The following is a 24,031-nucleotide window of genomic DNA, read 5'->3' as shown; positions in this document are numbered from 1 at the left end:
GGTTCGGCTTCAGCAGGGAAAGCCCAAGTCTCAGTGCCTTATTGCTCCATGAACAAGGGTCCCTTAATGTAAAATAACCCTGTGTGGGGTTATTTTACATATTTTACTTTCTCTTCTGTGCAAGTACACAGGACTCTTGCACAAGACGCAACCTACTAGCAAATAGTATATGGAGCTGAAGCATTTTACAGTCCTCTCAGGCCACACTCCTGCAGGATGGGAATTTCTTGGAATAAATTCTCTGCATCTGGACACAAAAAGGGGAGGCCCTGCCTTTTCTTTTCAAGTTAAAGGTTGGAAAGTTTTCAAGCATGCTGTGCCAGACTATTTTCTGAGGTCAAGCATGCCTGTAGATGCTCAGTTAGAGCTGAGACGTGTTGCATCTCACTGGAGTGAAATTCTGCTTTTCAGCTGATGCCAGGTATCTCACCTAACAAGCTAAAAGCCCTAAAATTGTCCTCTGCACCTTGTGTCCCAGCTCCCAAAGCGAGCGAAGCTTGCAAACGGCTGTCTGCAGGTGATTCTACCAACGTGCCCTCACACTGCCCCAAATCTCAGCACCTTCACGTCCTCAGAGCCAGTGTTGGGTACACCCCGCACTGCTGGATGATGGCGAGGGCTGAGCCAGGCAAAGTCTTACTGTTTGCTGTTTCAGTTTTACGGTCCCCTGCTTCAGGCCACTGCGCTAAGCTGTGTGCAAACATAACACGTGCAGCCAGATCCCTGTGGCACAAGAGCAAAAAGCAAAACACACCCAGGGACTGGCTGTGCGAACATCCAGGCGTCTCCTCCGGCAGCCGAGAGGTTCTCTGTCCTGCCTTTGGCACTTCGCCCTGCACGTAGCTCGCTCCCCTCTGTGCCCGTGCGCTGCCGTGATTTGAACGGGTCAAAGTTTTCCGAGAAAGTTGCGGGGGTGAAAAACCATTTCAAATTATCTGGTGTCCCCAAGTCCTCGTTGCGTTTCAGCCCTGGCTTGAAGCCAGGCGACATGAATGGGCGTATAGCACGAGCATCCGCGCCAGCCACGTGGATTAAGGCTCTAAAAACACTTAGTGGAGGAGGCAAGAAGCAGGTGGAACATTTGGCTTTTGGGGATTGTCTCAGCCGCAGGGGCACGGCGGCTGTCCTGCAGGATATGGCCACGGAGAGCTTGGCGTCTCCCAGCACAACCTCGGTGCGCTGGGATGGGTGCTTGCCCGCAGACGTGACAGCCAGCAGCTTCCCAAGCACTGCCGGGCGTGAGGTCTGACTTCATCGCGGTGTTTAACCACCTCATTTTCTTGAAGCATCCACAAGGTTCAACTAGGGGCTCCTGGGAGCTGATGTGTCTTCACCCGGCTGGGAGAGGAGCGTGGACAGAGCCGTGCCGAACACCCATCACGTCAGGCTCTGGAGGGGTGGAGTAGGAAAAGAAGACCAGCGAGAGAAACTGGCAGCCGTGGAGTTACTTAAGCAAGTCTTGTTTACACACATTGACTCCTCTTTACATAATAACCTCGGCTGGTCCTTGGAGAACAGGAGGGGCTGTGCTGCCCCTGCTCCCAGCAGCTGGGGGTACCCGCAGGGACCCCGCGCGGCACGTGGCTGTCGAGGGCCTCGTAGCAGCAGAAGTGCCAAGAGAGCTTAGGCGTAGAGACAGAATTGATTTCCATACCATTTCATGCAGAGATGCCCCCAAATGAAGGCATTTTCTATAAATGCCAACAATTTCAGAACAGAAAGGCTGGGCCTTTATTTTGCCGTGAAATTTTTCATCTTGCATCTAGGGGCTTTATTATATGAAGTGTCCTATTAGGGAAACAAGTCTCTCTAAGGTAGAGATCAAAAAGAAATCTTTCCTCTGTTCCCAAGTGACCTTCTTCATGGAAAATTTCAAGCTGCTTTTTCCTTCCACTAAAAAATGGAAACAGTTAGAAATCCTGACTTTCCCAGAAAAGCTGATTCCCGCAGCCCTGCTTATGATCTGCTAATCTCTGCAGACTGCTGGGCAGAGGTTTCCTGTGAAACGACTCTTCTATTTTTGTGCTGAATAATAAGAAAAGCAAAACCCAAACAGAACTTGAGTCTTGCAAGTGAAGGATATTTTGGAAGGTCAAATCCCTGCTTCTGCTCCTGCTCCCTGCAGAGCACTCACACTTGCTCCTCTCTGTGCTGCGGCCTTCTGCAACTTCTCCCTTCATTCTGAAAATCTGTAAATTAAGACTTTTTGCTGTGTTAATTAGCAGCTAAAAGTTATGGCAGAACTTTATTCACTGAGCTGCTTGGGATTCATTTTCATAAGTATGACTCTAAGGACACACAACTTTCACAGGACCTTCTCTCCCCTGCAAACCCTTCCAGGGCTCCTGCATTTGCTCTTTCAGAAGAGCAGAGTGGGCTCTGTAATCCCCAAAGCTCCCCGCAGTACATTCCTAAAGTCTACACAGAAATGGTGCCAGGCTTCTTGTGAAGGAAAACCTGCAATTTGCTCCAGCAGATCCACCAGGACAGGTTTCTGGGTGAGAGATCTTCTGCCGAGTACTAACAACTTGACCTCTTTAAAAGCCATGACGTCTGCGCGTTATGAAAGGGCTCGCTGGCGGCGGGGCGGTGACTCACTTACCCAAACACGATTCACCTGCCATCCAAAGTGCAGCGAGAGGTGGAGGTGAAACAGTCCGTGAAAAAAAAAAAAAAAGGCACAGGCAGAAATACTCGTCCGCTCCCCGAGCAGAGAGCTCTGCCCAGGCCACCACCACTGCAGCCAGCCAGGGAGCCCACAAGCAGCTATTTATAATTGCGGTAGGGACACAGCCCTGCTCATCCTGCCTGAAATCCAGCCCAGTACCTGTGTTTAGGACTTCACACCAGCTGGCTGTGGGGAAGGGGGGGCTGTGGAAGACCCTGAGCAGCCCCCTGCGTTGCTCTCTGAGTCTTCAAAGTGCTTCGTTCTCCTCCATGGTTGGTCAGACACAGGTCTGAGCTGGAATTTGAGCCGCTGGCTTTGCGAGAGCTCTTTTGTCCTCACAAAGAATGACACTGAATTATCAGGCTGGTGGCGGTGGAGACGCTGGAGCTGAAGGAATAAAGATCGGGGCAGAGGAAGGGGAAGCTTCACACAAAAGCTCATGTGGAAAAACATCTGTACAGGAGCCAACACCAAGAGCAGAGAGGGGGGACAGATCTCCAGCCCCCCGGGGAATGCAGCTGGGGCGAGCACTCACCCAGCAGCACTTGGCCACCGGGGAAGGGCACATTCATGGAGTGGATGCTCGGCTGCAGGACCTCACAGCTTGCCCTGCACCCAGACAAACCCAGTGACACCAGTAGAGTCGCTCCCAGTCGGTGCCCTGTGACAGGGAGCCGGGCTCCTCCACCGGCTAGCACCCTTCTGTGACCCATTAAGAGGTGGGATGCGTGGGACAAGCTGGACCCTGGACCCGACCTGACCATGGCAGGATAGAGGCATCACCGCAGACCAGGCTCTGCCATCTGCAGAGCCCACCCACCGCCACTTGCAGCCTCCTTTGGCAAAGTGAAAAGGCAGCGCTGGGGCCCCGCCAGCCCTGCTGGCATCCATGTCAGGTGGGTGGGAGCTAAACAGGAAAAGTAAAAAAAGGAAGAAATAAGGCAGGTGGCAAATACTCGCTTCTTGCTGGGGCAAAGAGCCAAGGCCAGACGGGCTGGTGAATGAGCGGGGCAGGACAACCTGGCAAGTGCCTGAGCTGCAGTGATGGGCCACCACGGCGTCACCCCTGGCCACACGTCCCACGTCAGGCACGTGGACACACAGCAGCTTGTGAAGCTGGTAACTTTTGTCTGACCCTGCAGTAACGACTGATTAGAAATCAGCTCTCCCCATCCAGAAGATGAAGTGGAGGATACGACCTCCAGGTCTGGCCTGCTAGGATGGAGCTCCCTGTGGACACCAACCCCCTTGGAAGTGGTGGAGCTGGCTGCAGTGTAAAGGTGGAGTCATGTCCTCAGAGTGTGGGTTCCTTATGGCTTTTCCTCCTCTCATCCCCTGGTTATGTTATCCGTGCCCTTATGCACCCTAGGATTAGATGGTGCTGAACAAGCTGTGCTGACTTTGGGCCCCTCCGTGGGATCTTCTACAGATGGGGGACCTTCAGCTGCCCTTGAAACACCAATGAAACAACTGCAAAGCATCGAGGCAAACTTATAGCACCCTGCACCACAGACCATGGTCTTGTCACCCATCCTAGGGCTTCCCCCTGGACAATGGGGACAATTCTGACCTCGCTTTTACCTGTACTCCCTTCTCAGGGGTATGTGGCTTGTACGTGTCCACCCATGAAAAAAGACATCTCCATGCATTTTATGTGGGACTTGCTTCCAAGACCGAGTGATAATGTTCTGCCAACCTCTTTGCCAGGATGTTTGGCCCAAGAGAAGTAAAATGAGCCAGATACGGATCTGGGCTCTCCCCCTGTGACTCTCCAGTTTCCAGGAGTTCAGGCATAAGCCCAGTTACATGAGCAATGAGGTAACATTACATCGCAGCTCCGTGTCCCGCCAATCCATGTGACAGTCAACTCATTTCTCTAGGAATGATGATGCCTCAGGCAAAGCCTGTATGACTCAGAAGGGAAAATATTAACATTTTCTTGAAAGGAAAATATTAAAGTTTTCTTTAATTCCCCAACCCTGTTTACATCTGATCCTCCTTATTGAGAGAGTCGGGGCCTCTCTGAGCTCTCAAGCAGCAGAGTTTCAGGACCCAGGAACAATACCATGTAATTTATATGATTGCTCCCTGCCCAATGCCTAGTCAGCACACTGCAGACCTCAAATACCAAACATCAAGGAGCAGTGTGGCAATCTGCTTGCTTCTGCCTGAGAGAAAACCAGGCATGGAGCAGCTCCCCTTATTGAATACAGAGACCTGAAAGAAAAGGTGCTTGTTATAAAAGAGGAGCTGTGACTGTAGACGAAGAGTCTCCCACACCACCTGCTTCCACTTCCTTTTGCTTCACTTCCCAGGACCGGCTTTGAACCGCGTGCGGCAAATGGAGAAACCTGGTGATTGAATAACATCCTGGATCTAGAAATACTATGATGCAAATAAAGCAAAAATTCCAGAAAGCTGATGTGTTTGTTGACAGGCTGGGAGGCGTATGATGCAAATAACTCCCTACATGTTATTTGCACGTACCGAGGTGTAAAAATAATTCCTTAGGCCAACCCTCAAGGCTTGCAGACAAGCCGGGATGCAGGCGCGGCGCTGCTGAAAGGGTGCTGCAAACCACGGGGGCACGAGTGGGTCTGCACAGATGCTGAGGCTGGATTTGGCCCTGGCTCTTTGCCTGACCACCCAGCAGGCTGCACGGGCTCTTACACCTCCGTGCCACCCTCAGCCCCGCGTGGCCCTTGCTGATGGCAACACTCCTCCGCAGCTGGGATGCCAACGCTTTCCTCCTTCCGCTGCTTTTGAAAACGGGGAAACTAGTTTTACCTCTGTGCAACAGGACTTTCAGGTCTGATGGTGACAGCCTCATCCACGCAGGAGGAGGTCGGTGGGCAGAGCGGGGATCACTGTGTGTAAAAGGGGTCACGACGTTCAGGCTGCATATTCCGGTTTAGCAAGTGCTTGTGGTGCCTTTGAAGACATCCTAAGGAGCACACAGGTCTCTTCTCTCTGCACGAAAAAAGGCACCACTGGGAAGGTGCTGTCACCTCTGAGCCACTCCTTAATCCCTACTGTGTCAAAATCAAATGTCAACGCTTGCAACAAATATTTATGCACTAAAAATGAGCAAATGTAGCTGGTGTGAAATCCCCATGTTGCGCTGTCAACAGTCTGGACCACATTAATGAGGCTTTACTGGAGCCGAAGCACAAGCAGCGCGTGTGGCTGGGAGCCAGAGGAGGAACTTGTTTCCCCTGCAACAACACCTGGAACTCCTCACCCTGCACTGACCCTGGGCTGTTTCCCACCTTTAAAGTGAAAAAAAAAATAATTATAAAATAAATCCTATTGTGCTTTGCAAGTAGTTCCTTAACACAGTGCGATCTGTTCTGTGTTATGCAAAACGTGAAGTCCTCATCTGGCCAGCAGAATGGTTAGCATTAAGCATTTAAAGCTTTTTTTTTTCTTTTTTTTTTCTTCCAGTTATGTACTGAGTCAGCACAAACACACCAGTGACAAGCAAAAGCATTTGGAGTTCAGAACCAGCTCAGCTCTGGATGGAATGGAGAAAACAAATTGTTCTTGTGCTGGCGCTAATGAAGCCTGGTTTCCAGCCGCCTCATGTGTCGTGGTTGATTGATTTTTAACTTCATTATGCAAAGGCAGCAGCACGTCCTCGCCGCTTACAAGGCGCTGGAGAGCCCACACACGTGAGAATGGTTGTAGAGTGAATCAGGAGGTGAGGAAAAGAAGGCAGGTCCCAGGGAAAACAGCCCAGTGTCTCCCGGAGGAGCTGGCTGGGGTGATGAAAGATGCTACGCTCCTCACCTGATGCCGGCTGCCAGTGGCAGAGGGCTGCGGCTCCCAAACTGAGCCACACAAACAGGTTATGGGAGCGCTCTTCAAGCACATCGCTGCAAAGGTGGCCGCAGTAGCTAAAATCACCCTCATTTCATGGCTCAGGAGCCACGAACGTGTCCTTCTTGAGGGGTAATCTGGAGATAAGGCTGGTGAGGACTCCCTGGTGGCAATCTTTCTAGTGAGCAGCCAGGTTTTGGTGGAAAAACTAGCCATGGCGAGAACTAAATCATGGGAGGACAGTGTCTGGTGTGAAGGAGCCTTGCCCATCTGAGAACTGGGAGAACTGCTGGGGAAGTGATGGGGCAGGTCCCTCTGGGAGGGCAACCAAAGACTGATCCTGCAGATGGGGAACATGGAAAATGTCCCCCGCAGGGCAGAGTCCCTGACAGCCCCACAACGCTCCTGGGGCGACCGCTGTCCCTAATGCCCCGCTCAGGAGGTGTTCGGGGCTGCTGCTAAACATCGCCAGAGATTCCTCTGCTCTGAAGGGATCAAAAAGATAACAGAGCAAGCAGGGAAGCCTTCCAAGCCCACATAAAATACTTAGTTGTTGAGCTTTTAAAGACACTCATGAGTTGTTTAATGTAATCACAGTAGATTTTGAAACAAAACCTGCTCCACAGCCCAAATCTCTGCCAGCCACTCCCTTAGTGGGGCATGGGTCTCACCAGCACTCATGTCCTACTGGTGCTCTCCCACCCTACGCATCCCTTCCAGTGTGTGCGTAGGTTCAGTTTGGTTTTGGGGACACACAAAAGAGCCTTTGGGGAACGTGCATCATCCTTACATAAAGTCTGATCTGCTAAGCACCAGAGTTGCCAGATCTCAGCTGTTTTTCCCAGCACCTGCTATGCAAGAGCTGTATGGCTGCGTGGTGGTGGGATGCAGCTCCCTTCAGACGCAGAGCCCAGCCTGGGGGTCCGTGAGTGGGAAGGAGACCTTCCCCAACCAGGGTCTGAACTGGTTCAGTTCTGGATAAGTCGAACATCTGGGGGAGATGCAGTTTCCCATCTACACCGGACAGACGCCCCTTTCCCTCAAAACACCCTGCCATGACGGGTCTCATGGCGGGGGCCGCAAAGGGGCCCGGCTGCTCTGGAGCATCCCACCCTCCCGCCCCCAACCCAGAGCACCCCGTGTCCCCCAGACCTTGTGCCCCAGCCCCGCTCCGCGACACCCCACGTACCCCAGGCTGCCCGCCCCAGGGGCTGGCTCCAAAGTGCCCCGGCCCCACTCCGGAGCGCCCCAAAACACCCCCCCCCGGTACCGCTTCAGAGTACCCCACATCCCCCCCCCCGGGCGACCCTCCAGCTGATCCGGAGACCCCTCCAGCACCCCCCGCACGGCTTCGCACTCGACTCCCCCAACTCCTACCCCCCCCGTACCCCCGAACCCCCCAACACCCCCGCGTCCCGGTTCCGGCGGACGGGCACCGGAGCCCCCCCCCCCCCAACACCCCCGGAGCTCCTCTCAGCAGCCCGTTCCCGACAAGACCCCCCCCCCCCATCCCATTCCCTCCTCTCTGGCCGCCCCTCGCCCGCTGCCCGGTCCCGCCGGCTCCGTTACGAAACGCGCGGCCGGGGCGGGGCGGGGCGGCGCAGAGCGGCGGCGGCGGCAGCCAATGGCGGCCCCGGCAGCTCCGCCACCGGCGCCCCCGCCGGTTCGGCTCGACTCGGCTCGGCTCGGCTCGGCTCGGCTCCATTCGGCTCGGCTCGGCTCGGCTCGGGGCGGGGAGGGTCCTGCCTCGGCGGGCCGGGACCCGCAGCCCTCCGCCGGGCCGGGAGCCGGCGGGCTGAGGATGGGCTGAACCGGGCGGAGCGGGACAATGCGCGGGGAGCCGGCGGCCCCCGGGGTGTAGGGGAACCGCCGGCCTTAGGGGCAGCTCCCTCTCCTCGGCTGTAACTGCTGCCATGAGCCGCGACCCCCCCAACCCGTCCTCCCCACCCCGGGGGGGGAGCCCGGTCCGGCAATCCCTCGTCCCCTTGGATACGCTGCGTTGCCCGTCCTGCCTCCTCCTCCTCTGGGAGCCGGTGACCGTGTCCTGCGGTCACTCTTTCTGCAAGCCGTGTCTCGGGGGGGCCGTGCCCACCCGCTGCCCCCTGTGCCAGGAGAGGCTGAAACTGCTGGGCGTCGGGGCGGCGAGGGGCAACGTGGTGCTCTGCGGCCTCCTGGAGAAATGCGTGGAGCGGGAAAGCCGCCTGGCCTGGCTGGTGACACGCGTCCGCCACCGTCTCGGCCGTGGGGATGCGCGGGAAGCGCTGAGGATGGCCCAAAAAGGGCTCGAGTTGGGTAAGCACCGCCGGACCCCGGGGGGCTGGCAGGGTGGGTTGGGCTGTGGGTGCTGGGTGCGAGGGGCCAGCGCTACGGCTGAGAGGAGGATGCGCAAGGCTGTGCCGTTGGGTACCGACGTGGGTCGCTTTGTCCCAGCGCCGCGGTGCCCTCTGAGCCTGCACGGTCCGGAGCTGGGAGACCTGGGAAGCTGGAAGTGTTGGAAAGGCAGGGCTGGTGGGGATGAGAAGGGAGCATCCGGCTGCTGGGTGTTTCTCCCGTGTCCCATGTCTCTTGCCCGGGAAGCCCTGCTGCACGTCCCAGCTGCCAGGGCCATGGGCAGGACAGGGCGCACAGCTTGCGTCCCATCGGCTTCTGGAGTTAGAAAGCGGCTGGAAAGAGCAGCAAACGTCTTCTTACGTCTTGCCACCTGGCGATATTTCAGGGTCAGAGAAAGAGTTCTGCCCCGGGGGGCTGGCCATTATGTAAAGCGGTTGGGACTTTTCCAGTCGGGGACAGACACGTCCTCACCCCCAGAGCCTGGCGAGGACACAGCCTTGGCTGAGGTCCTGTGCCAGCCCCGTGGTGCAGGGCAGCCCTTGGCCCCCTTCTGCAACCGGCTCTGGCGAGACGTTTGCCTGCAGGGTCAGGATCGGGCCCGGGGGGGGGGGGGGTTGATCTGCTTTAATGTGTGGCTGTAAGTGGATTTCTTGGAGAGTAATGCTTAAATAAAAGGGGTTATACAATGCGTCTGGAGCAGGGGGTTGGGGCGGTGGAGGCCCTTTTCCAATGGCGTTTCTATGACAGCAGTCAGCTCTCCTCCCGCGGCGCAGACACTTATTCATCGCCCGCTGCGAGACAAGTGCCAGAGGTTCAGGGTATGCCTGGAACCAAAGGGCCGAGCAGGCTGGCCGATCCTGGTGTTGGCAGCAGAAAGCAGGTCCCTTTATGCAACCTCCCGAGGCGTCTGTCTCGTACCCTGCGCGCCCGTCCTTCAACGCAAACGCACGTGCGTGGTTCTCTAGTACTATTTTCCTTATTGGCAGGCTTTTGTCTGATCGGGCTGTACAGTTATATATCTCTTTTTCAAAAGCCTCTGTGAGTATAAAGAGGAAATATTGCAAGCTTTGTCCTCGGTTTTCCCTGCACGCTCTATTCCCCGAAGGACAGGGGAAGTCCGGCTTAGGGCAACGAGGAAATTACAATCACAGCCGCAGCTCCCGTCAACCTGCACTTGCTGGTGCGGCTCAGGCTCAGCCCACGTGGGTGGTGCTTTCGGGACGTGTTTTCCAACTCCTGCAGACTGTTTTCAGGCTGCACAACTTCTTACAGGCTCCCCTTTGCTTTCAAACATAACCACTGATAAATGTTCAACCCATGAGAATGTTGGGGTTTTTTTGCGTGGTTCAACATCGCACTGCGGGCCAGTTTGCAGTGCCCTGCTCAGCCCAGCCTGCAGAGCAGCTTTCTTTGCTTGGGAGAAAATAAATTGTCAACTTTTTATCTTCTGTTTTTCTAAGTGAACAAAACAAATGCGCTGTTACGCGTAACACAGGAGGCCTCCCTACATGCCTGGAGCCGGGAGGCTGGGGAGCGCTATCAGTCACTCATCAGCCACCGGAGCCGCCAGCTGGCTTACGTCCCTAATGTCTAATGATATCATAGATCAGAAATAGCTGCAGCAGCAGAGAAATGCAGAATTCATAGCCCCATTTTACACATCTTTCTTTTGCCAAATCAGTTGCTTTATTGCTGGGCTGTGCAAATGTTTGAATGGGTTTCCCCAGATGGAAAATAAGCCTCTAGACTTTGTACCCAGTTGTTCATCCCTACCTGTCGTTAGGGGCTGGAATATTTCGTCTCTGGACGTGTGCTAGTGGAACGGGGTACCGAGCAGCAGGTTCCCATGTTTCCTGACTTGAGCCCTGAGGTCCTGGCTAACACTATAAATGAAAATAAGCTCTGAGGGCTCACGCGTTGCCCTGCTGCATAGCTCAGCGTGGCCAGTGCAGCCTTGGTGCAGGAGCGGCTGGGCGCTCTGCTGCTCTCCGGGTCCTGGTGGCACCAGGTAGAGAGCAAGGTCTCCCTGTGCTCCACGCTGGGAACGGGGGACAAGGAGGCAATAGCCACGGCAGAGCTTCCTCCTCCGTGAGAAGATGTGGCGGGTGCCTGGGCAGATCGGTGGGCGCTGGGCACGGTGGCAGCGGAGGCAGGCAGGGGTGCGGGCTGATGCTGCCTTCCCGTGCCCTGCTGTCATGGGGCTGCTAGTCCGGACCTGCGGTTTGCTGGCAGAGCTGCATCAGCGCCGTGTTTGAACGGGGGCAGGAGGAAAGGCTGCTGGGGTTGGGAGGATGGGAGACATCAGCAGCAATGATGTCTCCTGATGATCGCTGATCGGCTGCCGGCCGGGACCCTGGACCTGGCTCGCCCCGGAGAGAGCTGCTTGCCCTTCAGCAAGGTGATGTTGCCCACACTGCTTTGCCACTGTAAATGCAGCACCAGTGGCTGCAAATGGTGCCTGATTTATGATACAAGGTTAGCCTCAGAGCCAGCATCCTGCAGGGCCACCACATGTGCTACCTGTACTGGACCTACCAGTGTCCCACGGGGAGCCGGGAGCCAGCAGGGACCTGCGTGACACTGGAGGTGTCCCCAAAGGGGCCAGGGAGCAGCAGGACCCTGACCCCAGCCCTCGGCAGCCGTCGGGTGATGCTCAGCACTGCAGGGGACACAGACCTGTTGCCTTAGCTGGAAAGCCAGCACAGCATTGGATGTAGGTCACCTCCACAGCAAGCTGTGATATAATGGGGTGGGTCTGGGAATCTCTGCAGTTCAAACCCACAAACATTACCACACCTGGTTACTCCATGAGTGTGGGCTTTCGAGGTGCTGCTTGCTCGTACTCCCTGACATCCCCCACCCCAATTGCCCTGCTGGCAGTGCTGGTAGGAAGGAAGGTCTTTATGGGGTTTCCTTGAGGCAGGAGAGAAGAGGGTCTCACTGCCTGTTATTTAGGAATAGGCAGGAGTGTGTGGGGTGCCCAGCACTGTGACGCTTGGGAGCTGTGTCCCCGCCACCGCTGAGATCACATCAGTGACATCTCGCTGACAAGGAGCTGGATGCTCAGTTCTCTTCCTCTGTTTTGGGGAATCTCAGCCTTTTCTCATACCTGGAAACCCCGAGTCACATGTTGGGGGCAGATCCTTGCACCCCCCTGGTTTCTTCTCTGCCCTGGCATCCAGGTGGGTCCAGGAGGCTCCCTGGTGTTTTGGGAACTCAGGTCTCTGTAGCTGCAGGCTTGTTCGGTAATGTGTTATTGTGGCTCTGCTGGGTGAATCACATTGTGGACCCTCCCATGACAACAGCCCCTGTAAGGACTACGTGTATAGTACAGCCGTTTTGCTGCATCCCAGAAGGATGGATGAGAGCCCAGATCCCAGCATGGCTGAGTCCCAAGGCCGTGGTGGGGCCCCTTGGCTGAGGGCGTTCGGGGGAGATGGGGAAAAACAAAGGGAAGAGCCTCCAAGAGTTTAAAACTAGATATTTAGGGGGAATAACTTGCTTGCAGAGACTTACGAGGCCAGTGATTCCTGTGCATTACACTCCCCTTATCACACCTCCTTTCCCATCATTGGAGCGCCTGAGCTGACTGCGCTCAGCACGAGGCAGCGCCGCAGGGGCTGTCCCACCACGGTGGCATCTCCCTGGCCTCATCCAGCCCCACTGCATCACCACAGACTTATCACATGAGTGATGATATTTCTCTTTCCAGCCCCAGATTCCAGCTCCCTGCGGCTGTGCCGGGCAGAGGCATTCGCGGCGCTGGGGCAGCACCCGCAGGCGCTGGAGGACCTGGATGCTGTGTGCAGGGATGAGCCTGGACAGCACGAGGTGAGCGGAGGCCCCATCGGCTGGCTGCGCTTCGAGCCAAATCTTACTGTATGGGAGCAGTTTTCCCCTTTCCTTGAATTCTCCAAGCCATTGGATTCATCCTGCTCAGCAGTGCCAGACCCATTAAGTTGCAAATGCAGGCTGCAAGCGCTGCGTTGCACTAATGAGAGAGTCTGGCGCTGCATCTGTCCTTGCTGGCGTGCAGGTGGTGAGGGCACGTAGCCGTGCTGGTGTGCAGGATTGCAGCTGGGGGCTTGGGAAAGTGTTGGCCAGAGGCTGAGCTGCCCTTGGAGAAATCAGCCCTGGGAGCTCCCTTGCTGATTTGTGAAGCGCTCATTTGCAATAGTTTTGTGGCTTCAAAGGCAGAAGCCCTTGACTCCTCTAGGTCTCTGTAGGGTTTGTTTGCTTGGCTTTTGCAACTGCTGCATTTTGGGAGAGTCCTGTTTTATGGGTATCTGGCGGGTGGACCTGTCTTTTTTAGGCAAGTCTGAGCACGGGAGCAGCAACATATCTGGGTGCTTTGGCCGGGGGTGGGAGCAGGCAGGAGGCTGGAGGGAGATTCCCTCGAGGCTCGCATGGGAGCTGAAGGGGCACGTGCTCAGCTGGTCACTGTCTCATAGTCACCGCAGGTTTTTCTGCTCTGCAGGGCTTTTTCAGGAAAGGGAAGGTGCTTCTGGAGATGGGACAGAGAGCCGAAGCCCTGCTGGCGTGGGAACACTGCCTGACACTCAGTCCCCATTTCCACCCTGCTCGGAGAGAGATGGAGAAGGTACGTGGGCCGTACTGTGGCGGGGTCCTGTGCCCTTGCATCATACAAGGAGATGCCTTTGTCCTCTGAAGGACTAATCTATCACGGTTGTGCTGCTCTGGCCAGCAGTGGGATCAAGGGAAGTCGTGTCCTGGTCCTGGAGCCTTCCCATCCCTCTGATGCACATTCACCCATAAAGAGAACTCCCCTTCCTCAGTCTGTATGTTCAGGTCTCAGGCTTTGCAGGGTTTAAATGCTGACATGGCGTGAGGTGGGCTTTGAGGCAGCATCAGTAGTTACCCAATGCAAAGCAGCCAGCCAAAAGCTGCCACTGAAGAGCCAGTGTCTTTTCTGCAGATGATTTCAGGCCAGCACCCACCCGTGTACCAAAATCACTGTCACCAGTGGGGCCTCCAGCAGTGTCCCTGGCATGGGGACTTCATACCATGAGTGGACACTTGCCCTCCAGGAGGGAAAGGGCAGGGGAATGGGGAATGCCTTGTACCTCCCACATCTCACTCCCTTCCTGTTCTTTATGGGTGATGGAGAACATGGCTCCCAGCCCTTAAAATACACTGTTTTGTTTGCTGCCTCATGCTGCTTTCTTCCTTTCGCGCTGCTAAGGCATTCGTTTGACAGAGAGCTCAGCCAGCGCTGAAACAAGTAACCCCGATGTGCCCTGCAGCGAGCAGGAGGCTGCTCTGGGGAAAGAGGGAGCCTGGCAGCCCACCCACCTCCCTGCTTCCTTCTCCAAGCACCCCCTGAGCCCCACTTTCTACTTGCAGATCCTCATGCAAAAGGATGCTCCTCAGCCACGCACGGCTGCTGCACGCCCGGGTGATGCTCACCGGGGCTCGACCGGTCCCCAGGTTGATGGAGGGAGCCCCGCGCTCCCGTCATCTCCTGCACAAGCTCAGGTAAGAGGGCCTGCAACAATCTGAGTCTGCGATGGGGCTTAATGTCCCTCTGGGAAATCCCAAATTGGAGTTTTCCAATGATGGGAAAGGAGGGGTGATAAGGGGAGGCTGTGCAGTACCATGGCCATGTGTGCTGGCATGAGAAGCTGCAGGTAGTGGACGGTGGGAGAGCAAAGACACCGTCGGAGCTGATGTTGTGAGGCCTGGGGAAACAGAGGAGGCTCTTTCTGTCTCCATTCCTCTCCCAGTTTTATTCTGCAATACTTCTGGTAAGATTTTAGGCTCTTATTGTGTTTAAAACACAAAGTTGCACCACATGCAGAAAAAAGAAAAAAAAGTCAGTTTTAATGTTTTTTTTCATCCAAACCCCACATTTGAGAACAATTCAGACCATTAGCATCTATTAAGGAAAGCTGATCTTTTGCTCTTTGCCTTCTAAAGACTAATTTGGCAGGTTTGGAGAGAGGGGGAAATCAGAAAAAATAGGCTCAGATACACCCGAATACCAGGTGGTACCTCTGGACAGAGTAAACCCATGTAACCATGAGATGAGCAGGAATGTCTGAAGGCCACGCTCCTGCTGTCCCGCAGATGCAAGATGTTGATAAACAGCAACACACCAGAAAGCCTCCCGGTGCCATTGGGCTTGGTGGGACAGATGGGGCTGTGCATTCAAAGGGAGAAGAGGTTTTGGGCTCGATTTTGTCTTTGCTGTGCCTAGGATCAGGAGGGAGAGCCGGCGGATGGCAGAGGGGACGCTGGGTCTGAGCACGGCCAGGGGACAGCCACCCTTTCCGAGCCGGGGCGACGGCGAGAACCAGAGACTTCAGCAGAGAGGCAGGGCCAGTGGTTGGTAGGTGAGTGTCATCAAAGGTACCGAAACGTCATCTCATGCAAAATGCTTGTTTAAAATCCATTTTGGGGCTGAAAACTTAGTGTTTGCGCTGTGTGCCAGCTCAGCAAGCAGACATCCCAGGGGCACACGATGGGGCAGCTCTGGCCAGCACATTCGGCGCTTCTCATGCACGCGAGGAGGATCTGATCTTCCTGTGTTGAGCTGGTGAACTTACACCAAACTTTTGGGTCTAGCTCGGTGAAAAGTTCTTGCTAAAGCCAGACATCACTTGTTCCCTGTGTGGAGTCAGGGAGAGGCTTCCTTTGGTTCCCAGGAGTTTAGATGGGTTTAGATTTAGATTAAATTCCCTTGCAAGGGGCATGGCGTGCCATGCGTTGGGGGAAGCCGCACCTCCATTGGCATTAACTTGCCATCAGCATCCAGCCAGATGGCTGCCTCGTACCTGGGTTTGCATAAAGCGGTGATGATGACTCCTGGCAGGTCTCCAGAGACCTCAGTCTGGGAGCTTCTTAGGTCACTTCACCTCCCAGTGCCTCAGTTTCCCTGCCTGCAGAAGGAAGTAGGGAGATACCACCTTTCTTACCAAGTACCATGAGACCCGCTGATGGAAAAGCTATGGATGAACACAGATGGGTCAATAGAGGGGTTTATGTCGCATTTTCACTATTTAAATTGGGGGTCTTCTTCTCTTTCCTTCTCTTTTGCCACTAGATAACGAAGAGGAAACAGCAGCAGCAAAGTGTACCCAGCTGTGCCTTGGGGAGCTGCTGAGCATATCTGACTTGGAGTGTTCCCTCTGCATACGGTGAGTTCTCCGGCGGGAGAGCTTTCAGGATGAAGAATTAGCACCTGCTGGGTTTTCTTTCCTGGTGTGGATCTTTCTTCACATCTTAATAGCAAACTCAGTGCCCAGTACTGCTGAATCGCAGGTTTTGGGAGAGATAAGAGGGGAAGACAGAGGCGTGCTTTGCCCTGCCAGGCTGTAAGAGCTCAGATCGCCCTGTCTCAGGGCTCACCATCGTTAGATTTGTATCGCTTGGGACATACGTGTGAAGGTGGGGATGTTCAGCGGGGTCAAAGACTGAAAGCGGTGGTTGCCCTTTGTAGCTGCAGGCTGGAACAGGAAGGTGTTGCCCCAGGGAAATACCGTCCGTGATGGGGATATTGCAAACCCAGAGGGGAGCATTTCCGAGCTCTGTGCCTGCTGGAGGTGGAAGAGGAGACAGGGTAGAGGCTGCGTCCTTCTCCTGAATCGGTGGCTGGAGAAGGGCTGGGTGCTGCCACAGGGCATGCTGAAACCAGGCTGTTATTTCTGGTGTGTCCTAGGACCTCAAGCAGTTGTGCAAGCGGCTGCTGGCAGAGGGCTGGGTGTTGCACCGCTGAACGTGCAAGACGGTCAAGGTCTCCTGTGTGGCGACTTTTTCCAGGTCTGGGCATGGCCCAGGGGAGTGACACAGGGGAGAGAGAGCTCAAGGCTGTATCTGGTCCAGATGAGGTGAATTTAGGTCTCTTCTGAGAGCAGGGAAGCATAATGTACAGGAGGAGTCGGGGCTCAGTGCCGAGCAGGACTTTCCTGAGTCCTTCATTTCATTTCTGATTCTGGAGCCTCCTGTGAGCAACCCGAGTGCTTGCTGCTGGCTCTGCTCTTGGAGCAGGGGAGAAGGAGGTGCTTTCCCATCACTGCCTTTTGGGCTACACACCACTGTGGGTGTCTGGGGAGCTGCAGCCCTGCCAGGACCAAGGGGTGCCCTGTGTGAACTGATGGGGTCCTTGGGGACCCCACAAGGACGGGGAGCAGTGCTCAGGCCTGGGACAGTTCTCATCTTACATCATTGTGCAAGTCCAAAAGTCTGAGCGCAGACTTCTAATTAAAGGAATAAGCCAATTAGGAAATTTCCATTTAATTAACAGGAGTTATAAGCAAAGCTTAGCCAATGCAGCTTTAGTAAAGGTGAGTTTCATAGCCATGGGCTGCCAGGGCTTGGAAAACACAGTGTGAGAGAGTTTTCCATGACATCACATCTGTGCAGCATCGCTGTCTTCAGTGCAAAAGACTGGTGAAGGCAGCAGATTTCCCTTGAAATGGTAGGAGAGGACATGGGAAATGTCTTGTTCCTGCTGGAAGCAAAATCTCTTGCTCTTAGCAAGGTGATTCAAGGAAGATGCAGGTACAAGGCTGCGGATAGCCAGAAGCTGCACCCACAGCTTTGCCCACCAGCCTGGGCTTCTGCAGGTCCCTGAGCGCTTTGTGGGACCCCTGCACTGTGGAGCTGAGACCAGCCAGGGTTTCCAAAGCAGGGTGCTGAGCCAGGCCTGGGGAATGACAGCTTTGAGGGCACCCAGCCCTGTGAACAGAGGCTCTGTGAAGTCTCTCTCTGCTGGGCTTACCTGTGCTCCTTCCCCCATGTTGCTCTCTGCGGTCCATTAACTTTGGTCCCTTTGCAGGATGTTCTTCGAGCCGGTGACGACGCCGTGCGGGCATACCTTCTGCAAAGAGTGCCTCGAACGCTGCCTGGACCATCGGCCCAACTGCCCTCTCTGCAAACAGAGCCTGAGAGAGGTGAGGACATGCGTCCCGTGGGATGGAGCTCGAGGGAGAGCTGGGCACCGGCTCCGGCTGCCGGCAGCCTGCCCAGGGCTGGGGTGGGAAGGTGCGATGCTCTTATGTTAGCAGCTCCCTGGCACGGCGGTGTCAGCTCCACTCACATGGAAATGACCAGGCAGTTGATAATTAAGACCAAGAGATTAATTTCCACAAGATGCCACAGCGATTTAGTGAGATTGTAAACAGGACTGCAAGGGAGAGAGAGAGAGAGAAAGAAAGAAGCGAATGCTAATTGCTTTTAAAAATGGAAATGGATGGAAAACCTGCTTGCCTGGAGATTTGATTTAATCTTTAATGAAAAGGGATTCGGATGAGACCATCAGGGAAATTAGGTTGTCATACAAGGACTGCATCACTGTCAGAGACAGGACGCTGCACTGGACGGGCCCTGGGTCTGAGCTGCGTCTGGAGGTCTCGGTGGAGCTGACATCCCGTCCTGCTAGATGGCTCAACATCCCCTGATCGGTTTTATCCCTGACTTTCTCTGATCTAAAATTACCCTCAGCTCCAGTAAAAGTGAGCATGATTCAGAGCCCGGCAGGACCTCAGCGGTCCCCCCCCGCTCTTCTCCAACCTACTTCTGGGTGTAATTTCTTTTAGTACCTGAAGGCTGGAAGCTACAGCCCCACCGTGCTGCTGCAGGACATCATGCTGGCCGCCTTCCCCGCACAACTGGCCGAGCGCCGGGAGCTGCACCGGGCTGAGATGGCAGAGCTCTCCAAGTAAGCAGGGACCTGCTCTGGCGTGTGCACGTGTGTGTGTGCACGTGTGTGTGTGTGTGCGTGGGGGCCAGGAGGGGCTCCGAGGGGGCTGTCCACACCACACACCATTGCTCTGGCTTGGTTCTGCTCAAGTGATGTCTGTCCCACTTCTAGGACCACGTTACAGCAGTGCCGGGTGGGTGCAGACGTGTCCCATGGGGCACCTGGGGATGAGGGAGCATGTCTTCAAGGAGCTGGTTTGTGGGCAGAGTCTGTCCTTGGGCTTTTGGTGAGCCAAGTGGAAGCTTTGGTGTGGCTCTGCGCTGGAGCATCGCTTCCTGGAGTAAAGGACAGGTCTGGTTTGAGAAGTGGTCATGGCACAAGCTGATACAGAGCCCTTGGGATGGGATTTGCTCTGGGAGGTTTCATAGTGGTCTCTCCTCCTGTCCCTCAGCCTGACCAAGAACATCCCCATCTTCGTATGCACGATGTCCTTCCCAGGCATCGCCTGCCCTCTGCACGTCTTCGAGCCTCGCTACCGCCTCATGATCCGGCGGTGCCAGGAGACCGGCACGAGGAGGTTTGGCATGTGTATATATGAGAATGGGAAAAGGTAAGCTCCTGGGCAAGGCGGCTTCCCTCTGCCCCGGCTGATTTGCCCCTCTCTGCCCCAGCCCCAAATGTTTAAAATCCCAAGTAGTTCAGAGAGGAGGAACCAGGCACAATTTCCTATCCCACCGCACCCTGCAGATAAAATCAGCAGGGAGGTGGTGCGTTCCCCACACAGCAGAGTGAAACGGGATCTCGCTGCCTCCTGGCATTGCCACTGGCCAGGCAGGGAATGGGGCCAGCGCTGGAGCTGGGCAGAGCCAGCAGTGGCAGTTAAATATGATGGTCTGGGAACAGCTTCTGGCTCAGGATGTCTCTGAGCTGCATGGTTCCCTGGCCGTGTCCTTCAGCTCCTCTTAGTGAGCACTTTAAAATTGCTGTATTTCTCATACTCTGTCCTTAACAAGCTGCAAGAGGATGCTGGGCTAAATGGGCTTTTGTTTGGTGCAGTGTGGCCATCTTTATATTCCTGGTGGCACTTCCAGATCTCGGGTGGGCTCAGTCTCCAGGCTCCTAGCCCAAGTACTTTGTTAAATACCTGTATTTACATGACATATCCTCCCTGTGCTCCAGTCCTGTTCAAGTGAAATAAGATAAATAACATTTTCTGGGCTTTGGGAGGATGTCTCTGCAGTGGATGGTGTCTTCAGGACCACTAGACATCAGGGCAGTATGAGGACCCAAGTCATTTTGGTGTAAGGCAAATCCAGGGGAGTTTGGACAGGGTGCTCGCTATTCCCTCCCCTCTTACAGCAAGTGGTAACTCAACAGTATTGAATGAATCTCCAAATTTGCCTGCTCCCAGCCAGCTTGTTCCTGGGCCTTTTCCTCCTTGGAGGTGGTGCCTTCAGGAGAAGCAGCTCTCCCACCACCAGCATCCCAGCTCAGCCCCTCTTTTCTCTCCCTGGCTCTCTCCAGTTTTGCTGACTACGGCTGCATGCTGGAGATCCGACAGATCGAGCTGCTGCCGGACGGGAGGTCCTTGGTGGACACAATCGGCAGGCGGCGGTTCCGGGTGCTGAGCCGTGGACACAGGGACGGCTACAACACGGCCGACATCGAGTACCTGGAGGACAAGAAGGTGAGGGCAGGGTCGGGGCAAAAGTCCCCGCTGCCGTGGGACAGAGCCTCCCCACGGACACCTTCTGTGTTCCTCTTCCCTCCACGCAGGTGGCCGGGGAGGAGCTGCAGGAGCTGCAGTGCCTGCATGAAAGCACCTACCGCTTGGCTCAGCGGTTCTGCGAGCACGGAGACCTCGCCTCCAGGCACATTTTCATGCAGCATGGACCGCTGCCGGAGAAGGAAGAGGACATCCAGGTAATGCCCCGAGGGAAGGGATGCTCTAAATAGGGAGGGTGGCTCACCCCCAAGATGAGCAAACAAACGCTGGTTTTCACTCCCGTTACCAGTTACAGCATCTCTCGCTCAGAGAGATGGCAGGGCTTGCTTGTTAAAACTGTTTAATGTTTCTTTATGGTTTTAAACTGTTGTTGGAAACTGAGCACTGAGTTTTAAAAGCTTTCCCGGAGTCCTTTCCTAAATGAGAACCAAGAAACTGAACTGTCTGCATTTGAAAACACTTGGGCAAAGAAAAAAACAAACCAACAAATGGGCAAAGAAATGAACCCCACAGCTCAGCAAGTCTGTGGTCTCCTTGCTCATTGTGTTCCTTTGAGACAGCCATAGCTGGCCAGAGGAGAGGAGCTAAGAGGGCAGGATCCAGTTTGCTTATTAAATTGCTCTGACAAATTCAGATTCTGGAGAAAATAAACAAAATCCCAAATTTAGTTTTCACTCCTTTAAGAAAGTGTTTCCTGTCTAGATCTTAACAAATATGCTCTTGCTGGCTTGTCCCAGGCTAAGGCTGTCCCGGCCAGCAGTTGCATCAACACTGTACTCACAATTACAAAACAATTTGTCCTCCTTCAGCTGAATCAAGCGTTTGCCTCTTAGTTTAGCTCAGGTTTTAAAAAAGCCAGTTTACAAAAGCACTGCCCTGCCTGGCCTGCACCTCGCCTCTTTGAATGGTGAGAAGGCAAACGCCCCAAAAGACACTGACCATGCAGGATTTGGCCCGTGTTTACAAAAAGCATTGCCTTAAACAAGGAAACGCACAAGATATTTCTTTGTCTCTTTAGCATAGACTTTTTGCCGGTTACATCTGTGTCTGGAGACTCCCTGGGGAATGCTTGTCTGGAAATTAAATTAGTTTATCCAGCAATTTTGAGCCTGGACAGACAACAGGGCCGTTCAGAGGAATACCTCAGCCAAAACTGGCATTGCTATCCTGACAAGAGCAACTCCTTCCCATCAGCGATGCCGCCCAAAGGCCAACGCGTTCACCTTGCGGTTCCCGACACGGAGAAATCTCTCCTTCTCTCCCCTCCAGGCTTCGGCAGACGGCCCGACGTGGTGCTGGTGGCTCATCTCCATCCTGCCCCTTGACCCGTCCTACCAGCTGAACCTCTTCTCCACCACCTCGCTGCGCGCCCGCCTCACGCAGCTGCAGCGCATCCTCGCCGCCCTGCTGCAGCAGCCCCCCGCCAGGCACCCCCTGCCCGAACGCAGCCCCCGGGGCCGCGTCTGAGCACCCCCCCCCGACCCCCGCATTCTCTGCAGGGGAGACCTCCACCCCTTTGGGTTTCTCTTATGTGTTGCTTCATGGGTTTGTGTGTGGTTTGAGCCCCCCCCCTCCCCGCCTCTACTTCCCGAAAGCGACCTCAGCGATGAGCTGGGCACCCTCTGACCGGCACGGTGGGGCCGGTGCCGCACCGGCAGCGACACTACACCGTCCACGCCGCCTCCGGGAGCTGCTCGGTGATACGGCCGTGCCATCGGACCGGGATGGAAAGCTGGGTTGTGTCTCGGGAACCAAAGTCACTTGCTGAGCTGCTTCAGTGCTAAGGAGGACTCTCCTTTGGGCAGAGGACCGAGTGCCAGGATCACCTCTTCCCTTTTTGAAGGACAACCGTAGGGTTTTTGGTAGACGGTCCTGCTCTGTGCAGCAGATTTTCGGGCTTGGGAGAGGTGGCGCTGGGAGGCAGAGAGGTCCCAGTGGCTTCCCCCAGCCTCAAGGAGCCGATGGCTCTGCCTCCGCTTACCAGTTTGACTTCATTTCTATTCAAACAAGAAGAAAAGTTAAATTTAACAATCCAAAGCCCGCAGTGCTGCTCATAACCACCTCCATGGCCACACAGCGAGGAGATGCTGCTCGCTGAACACGTCCAGGTCAGGATGTCCCCTTCCCACTGCTCTGCTCCATGTTCTGCCGTGTTTGCTGTGCCGAGCTCGCCGGCTGCCTCCCCAGCCCAGAGCCGTGCTGGAGGCTGCTGGCCACTTCCCGACTGCCAGCTCCGCTGCTGGGAAGTGCTGTGGGAAAGCGGGGGGGGATTTGGCAGCGTTGGTGCTTTTCCCCCCACCCAAAAGCTGCTGTTCCCAAGCCTGGCTGGGTTCAGCTTGCGGGGTCGGACCTGGGGGCTGGAAGGAGCTGGTGGTGCCACTGACATAAAGCCTGGAATTGGCTTTGCGGGACTTTCTGCTCCTTGAATAGTGCAATTTTCCCATGTTCAGTGATTCTTGTGAACTTTCTGCCTCCTCAGGAGAAAATCAGGATCTGAGCTGAGGCCAGATCCTTGCACTTGGGACCCAGAACTGTTCAGGATCCCCTGAAAGAGCACAGAGTGATGTCAAAGGGAGCTGAACCTCCGGAGAACCAGGCAGGGGGCAGGACCGGTGACCAAGGCTGTGAGCTCCCTGTCAGGGGAGCAAGTGCCTGTCTGCGGGTGCCTGGCTGCTGCTTGTCTCTAAACACAAGGAAAAGAGCATCCCCCTGGACAGCCTAGGCTTCCCACCCTGGAAATCCTGAAGGTTTGGGATCATCCATAGTTTCAGTGGCTTTGGGTTGAATTTTAGGAGTGAATACCCACTTAGTGAGTTGTTGGATGAACATTGCAGCTGAGGGCAACTCAAAGCCTTCCAAAACCCTACCTTCAAGCCGTGTCCTCCCCGCACTTTGCTGCTCTCTCTGGGGCACCACGACTCCCCCAAGGGGCTGTATCCTCAGGGTGTCGGATTGGGGTGGGCAGGGGTAGGTGATGGAGGGACACCTCCACAGTGCCTTTCGTTTCCACAGGGTCAATGTGAGTTTATCCAGTGCCACCCCCAGCCCAGCCCTTCACCTACCCCCCTCCGAGTTGCCTGTTCCCCAAGCGCGGGAGCTCCCTGGGCCATTGTGGGTCCCTGCTGCAAGGGGGAGGCATGGGGGGATGCAGGGGGGAAGTGCGGGTCTGCACCGTGTCCACGCAGGGGGAGAGTTGGGGACCAGAGCCACATCTGCCTGGCTGCTTTGGGAAGGGACTCGTGCAAATCGCTCCGGTTTGCTTGGAGTGCCTTTGGGGTTTGTATTAGTATCTTTGCTCTTTGAATTAAATTTGAAATAAAGAAAGAAAAATTTGAAATAAAGAAAGAAAAATTTGAAATAAAGAAAGAAAAATTTGAAATAAAGAAAGAAAAATTTGAAATAAAGAAAGAAAAATTTGAAATAAAGAAAGAAAAATTTGAAATAAAGAAAGAAAAATTTGAAATAAAGACCTTTTTTTTGATGGTGGTATTTTGTTACTGGTGTTTAACTTTTACCTGCTTATTGCTGAAAGTGCTTGGGCATCACCAGGGAGCTTTGGGGACACAGGGAGAGGTGACACCCTGGCCTTCAGACAGCAAGTTAGATAGACATAGTGAGCACAGTCCAGCAAAGGTAGGTGGTAACAAGAAAAAAAAAAAGTGGTTTTGCTCACAGAAAGTGAGCATGTGAAACGAGGCAGGAGGGACTAGCTCCTGCCTGTCATTGCAGCTAAAGGCTTTGGGAAAGGATGGAACTGGGAGACCGGTCTGGTAGAGATGCTGACCAGCGTGGGATGACCCGGGAGGGTGTCCATCCTTCGTAAGCT

At 54.8% G+C, this 24,031-nt stretch overlaps 1 protein-coding gene across 1 annotated transcript; it reads left to right on the top strand.

Moving 5' to 3' along the window:
• The first annotated feature begins 8,153 nt into the window (after positions 1 to 8,153).
• On the top strand, positions 8,154 to 23,691 carry LOC142044357 (LON peptidase N-terminal domain and RING finger protein 1-like). Its single transcript, XM_075056684.1, has 12 exons — positions 8,154 to 8,779; positions 12,531 to 12,649; positions 13,296 to 13,418; positions 14,183 to 14,314; positions 15,036 to 15,171; positions 15,882 to 15,975; positions 17,616 to 17,730; positions 18,376 to 18,497; positions 18,931 to 19,089; positions 20,004 to 20,166; positions 20,256 to 20,402; positions 21,475 to 23,691. The coding sequence occupies exons 1-12, from the start codon at positions 8,401 to 8,403 to the stop codon at positions 21,670 to 21,672; spliced, it is 1,887 nt and encodes a 628-aa protein (XP_074912785.1). The 5' UTR covers positions 8,154 to 8,400; the 3' UTR covers positions 21,673 to 23,691.
• Positions 23,692 to 24,031: the final 340 nt, after the last annotated feature.

The sequence above is a fragment of the Buteo buteo genome, chromosome 24, assembly GCF_964188355.1.
Source record: "Buteo buteo chromosome 24, bButBut1.hap1.1, whole genome shotgun sequence".
Taxonomy (NCBI): domain Eukaryota; kingdom Metazoa; phylum Chordata; class Aves; order Accipitriformes; family Accipitridae; genus Buteo; species Buteo buteo.
Note: the sequence above shows the minus strand (reverse complement) of the source record. Positions and strands in the feature narration are given on the sequence as shown.

Bases quoted from the DNA above. Each gene is read 5' to 3' on its own strand.
- LOC142044357 (XM_075056684.1), top strand. From the start codon at position 8,401: ATGAGCCGCGACCCCCCCAACCCGTCCTCCCCACCCCGGGGGGGGAGC. The intron at 13,419-14,182 runs GTACGTGGGCCG...TTCTACTTGCAG, and splicing joins CTCGGAGAGAGATGGAGAAG to ATCCTCATGCAAAAGGATGC. The intron at 14,315-15,035 runs GTAAGAGGGCCT...TGCTGTGCCTAG, and splicing joins CATCTCCTGCACAAGCTCAG to GATCAGGAGGGAGAGCCGGC.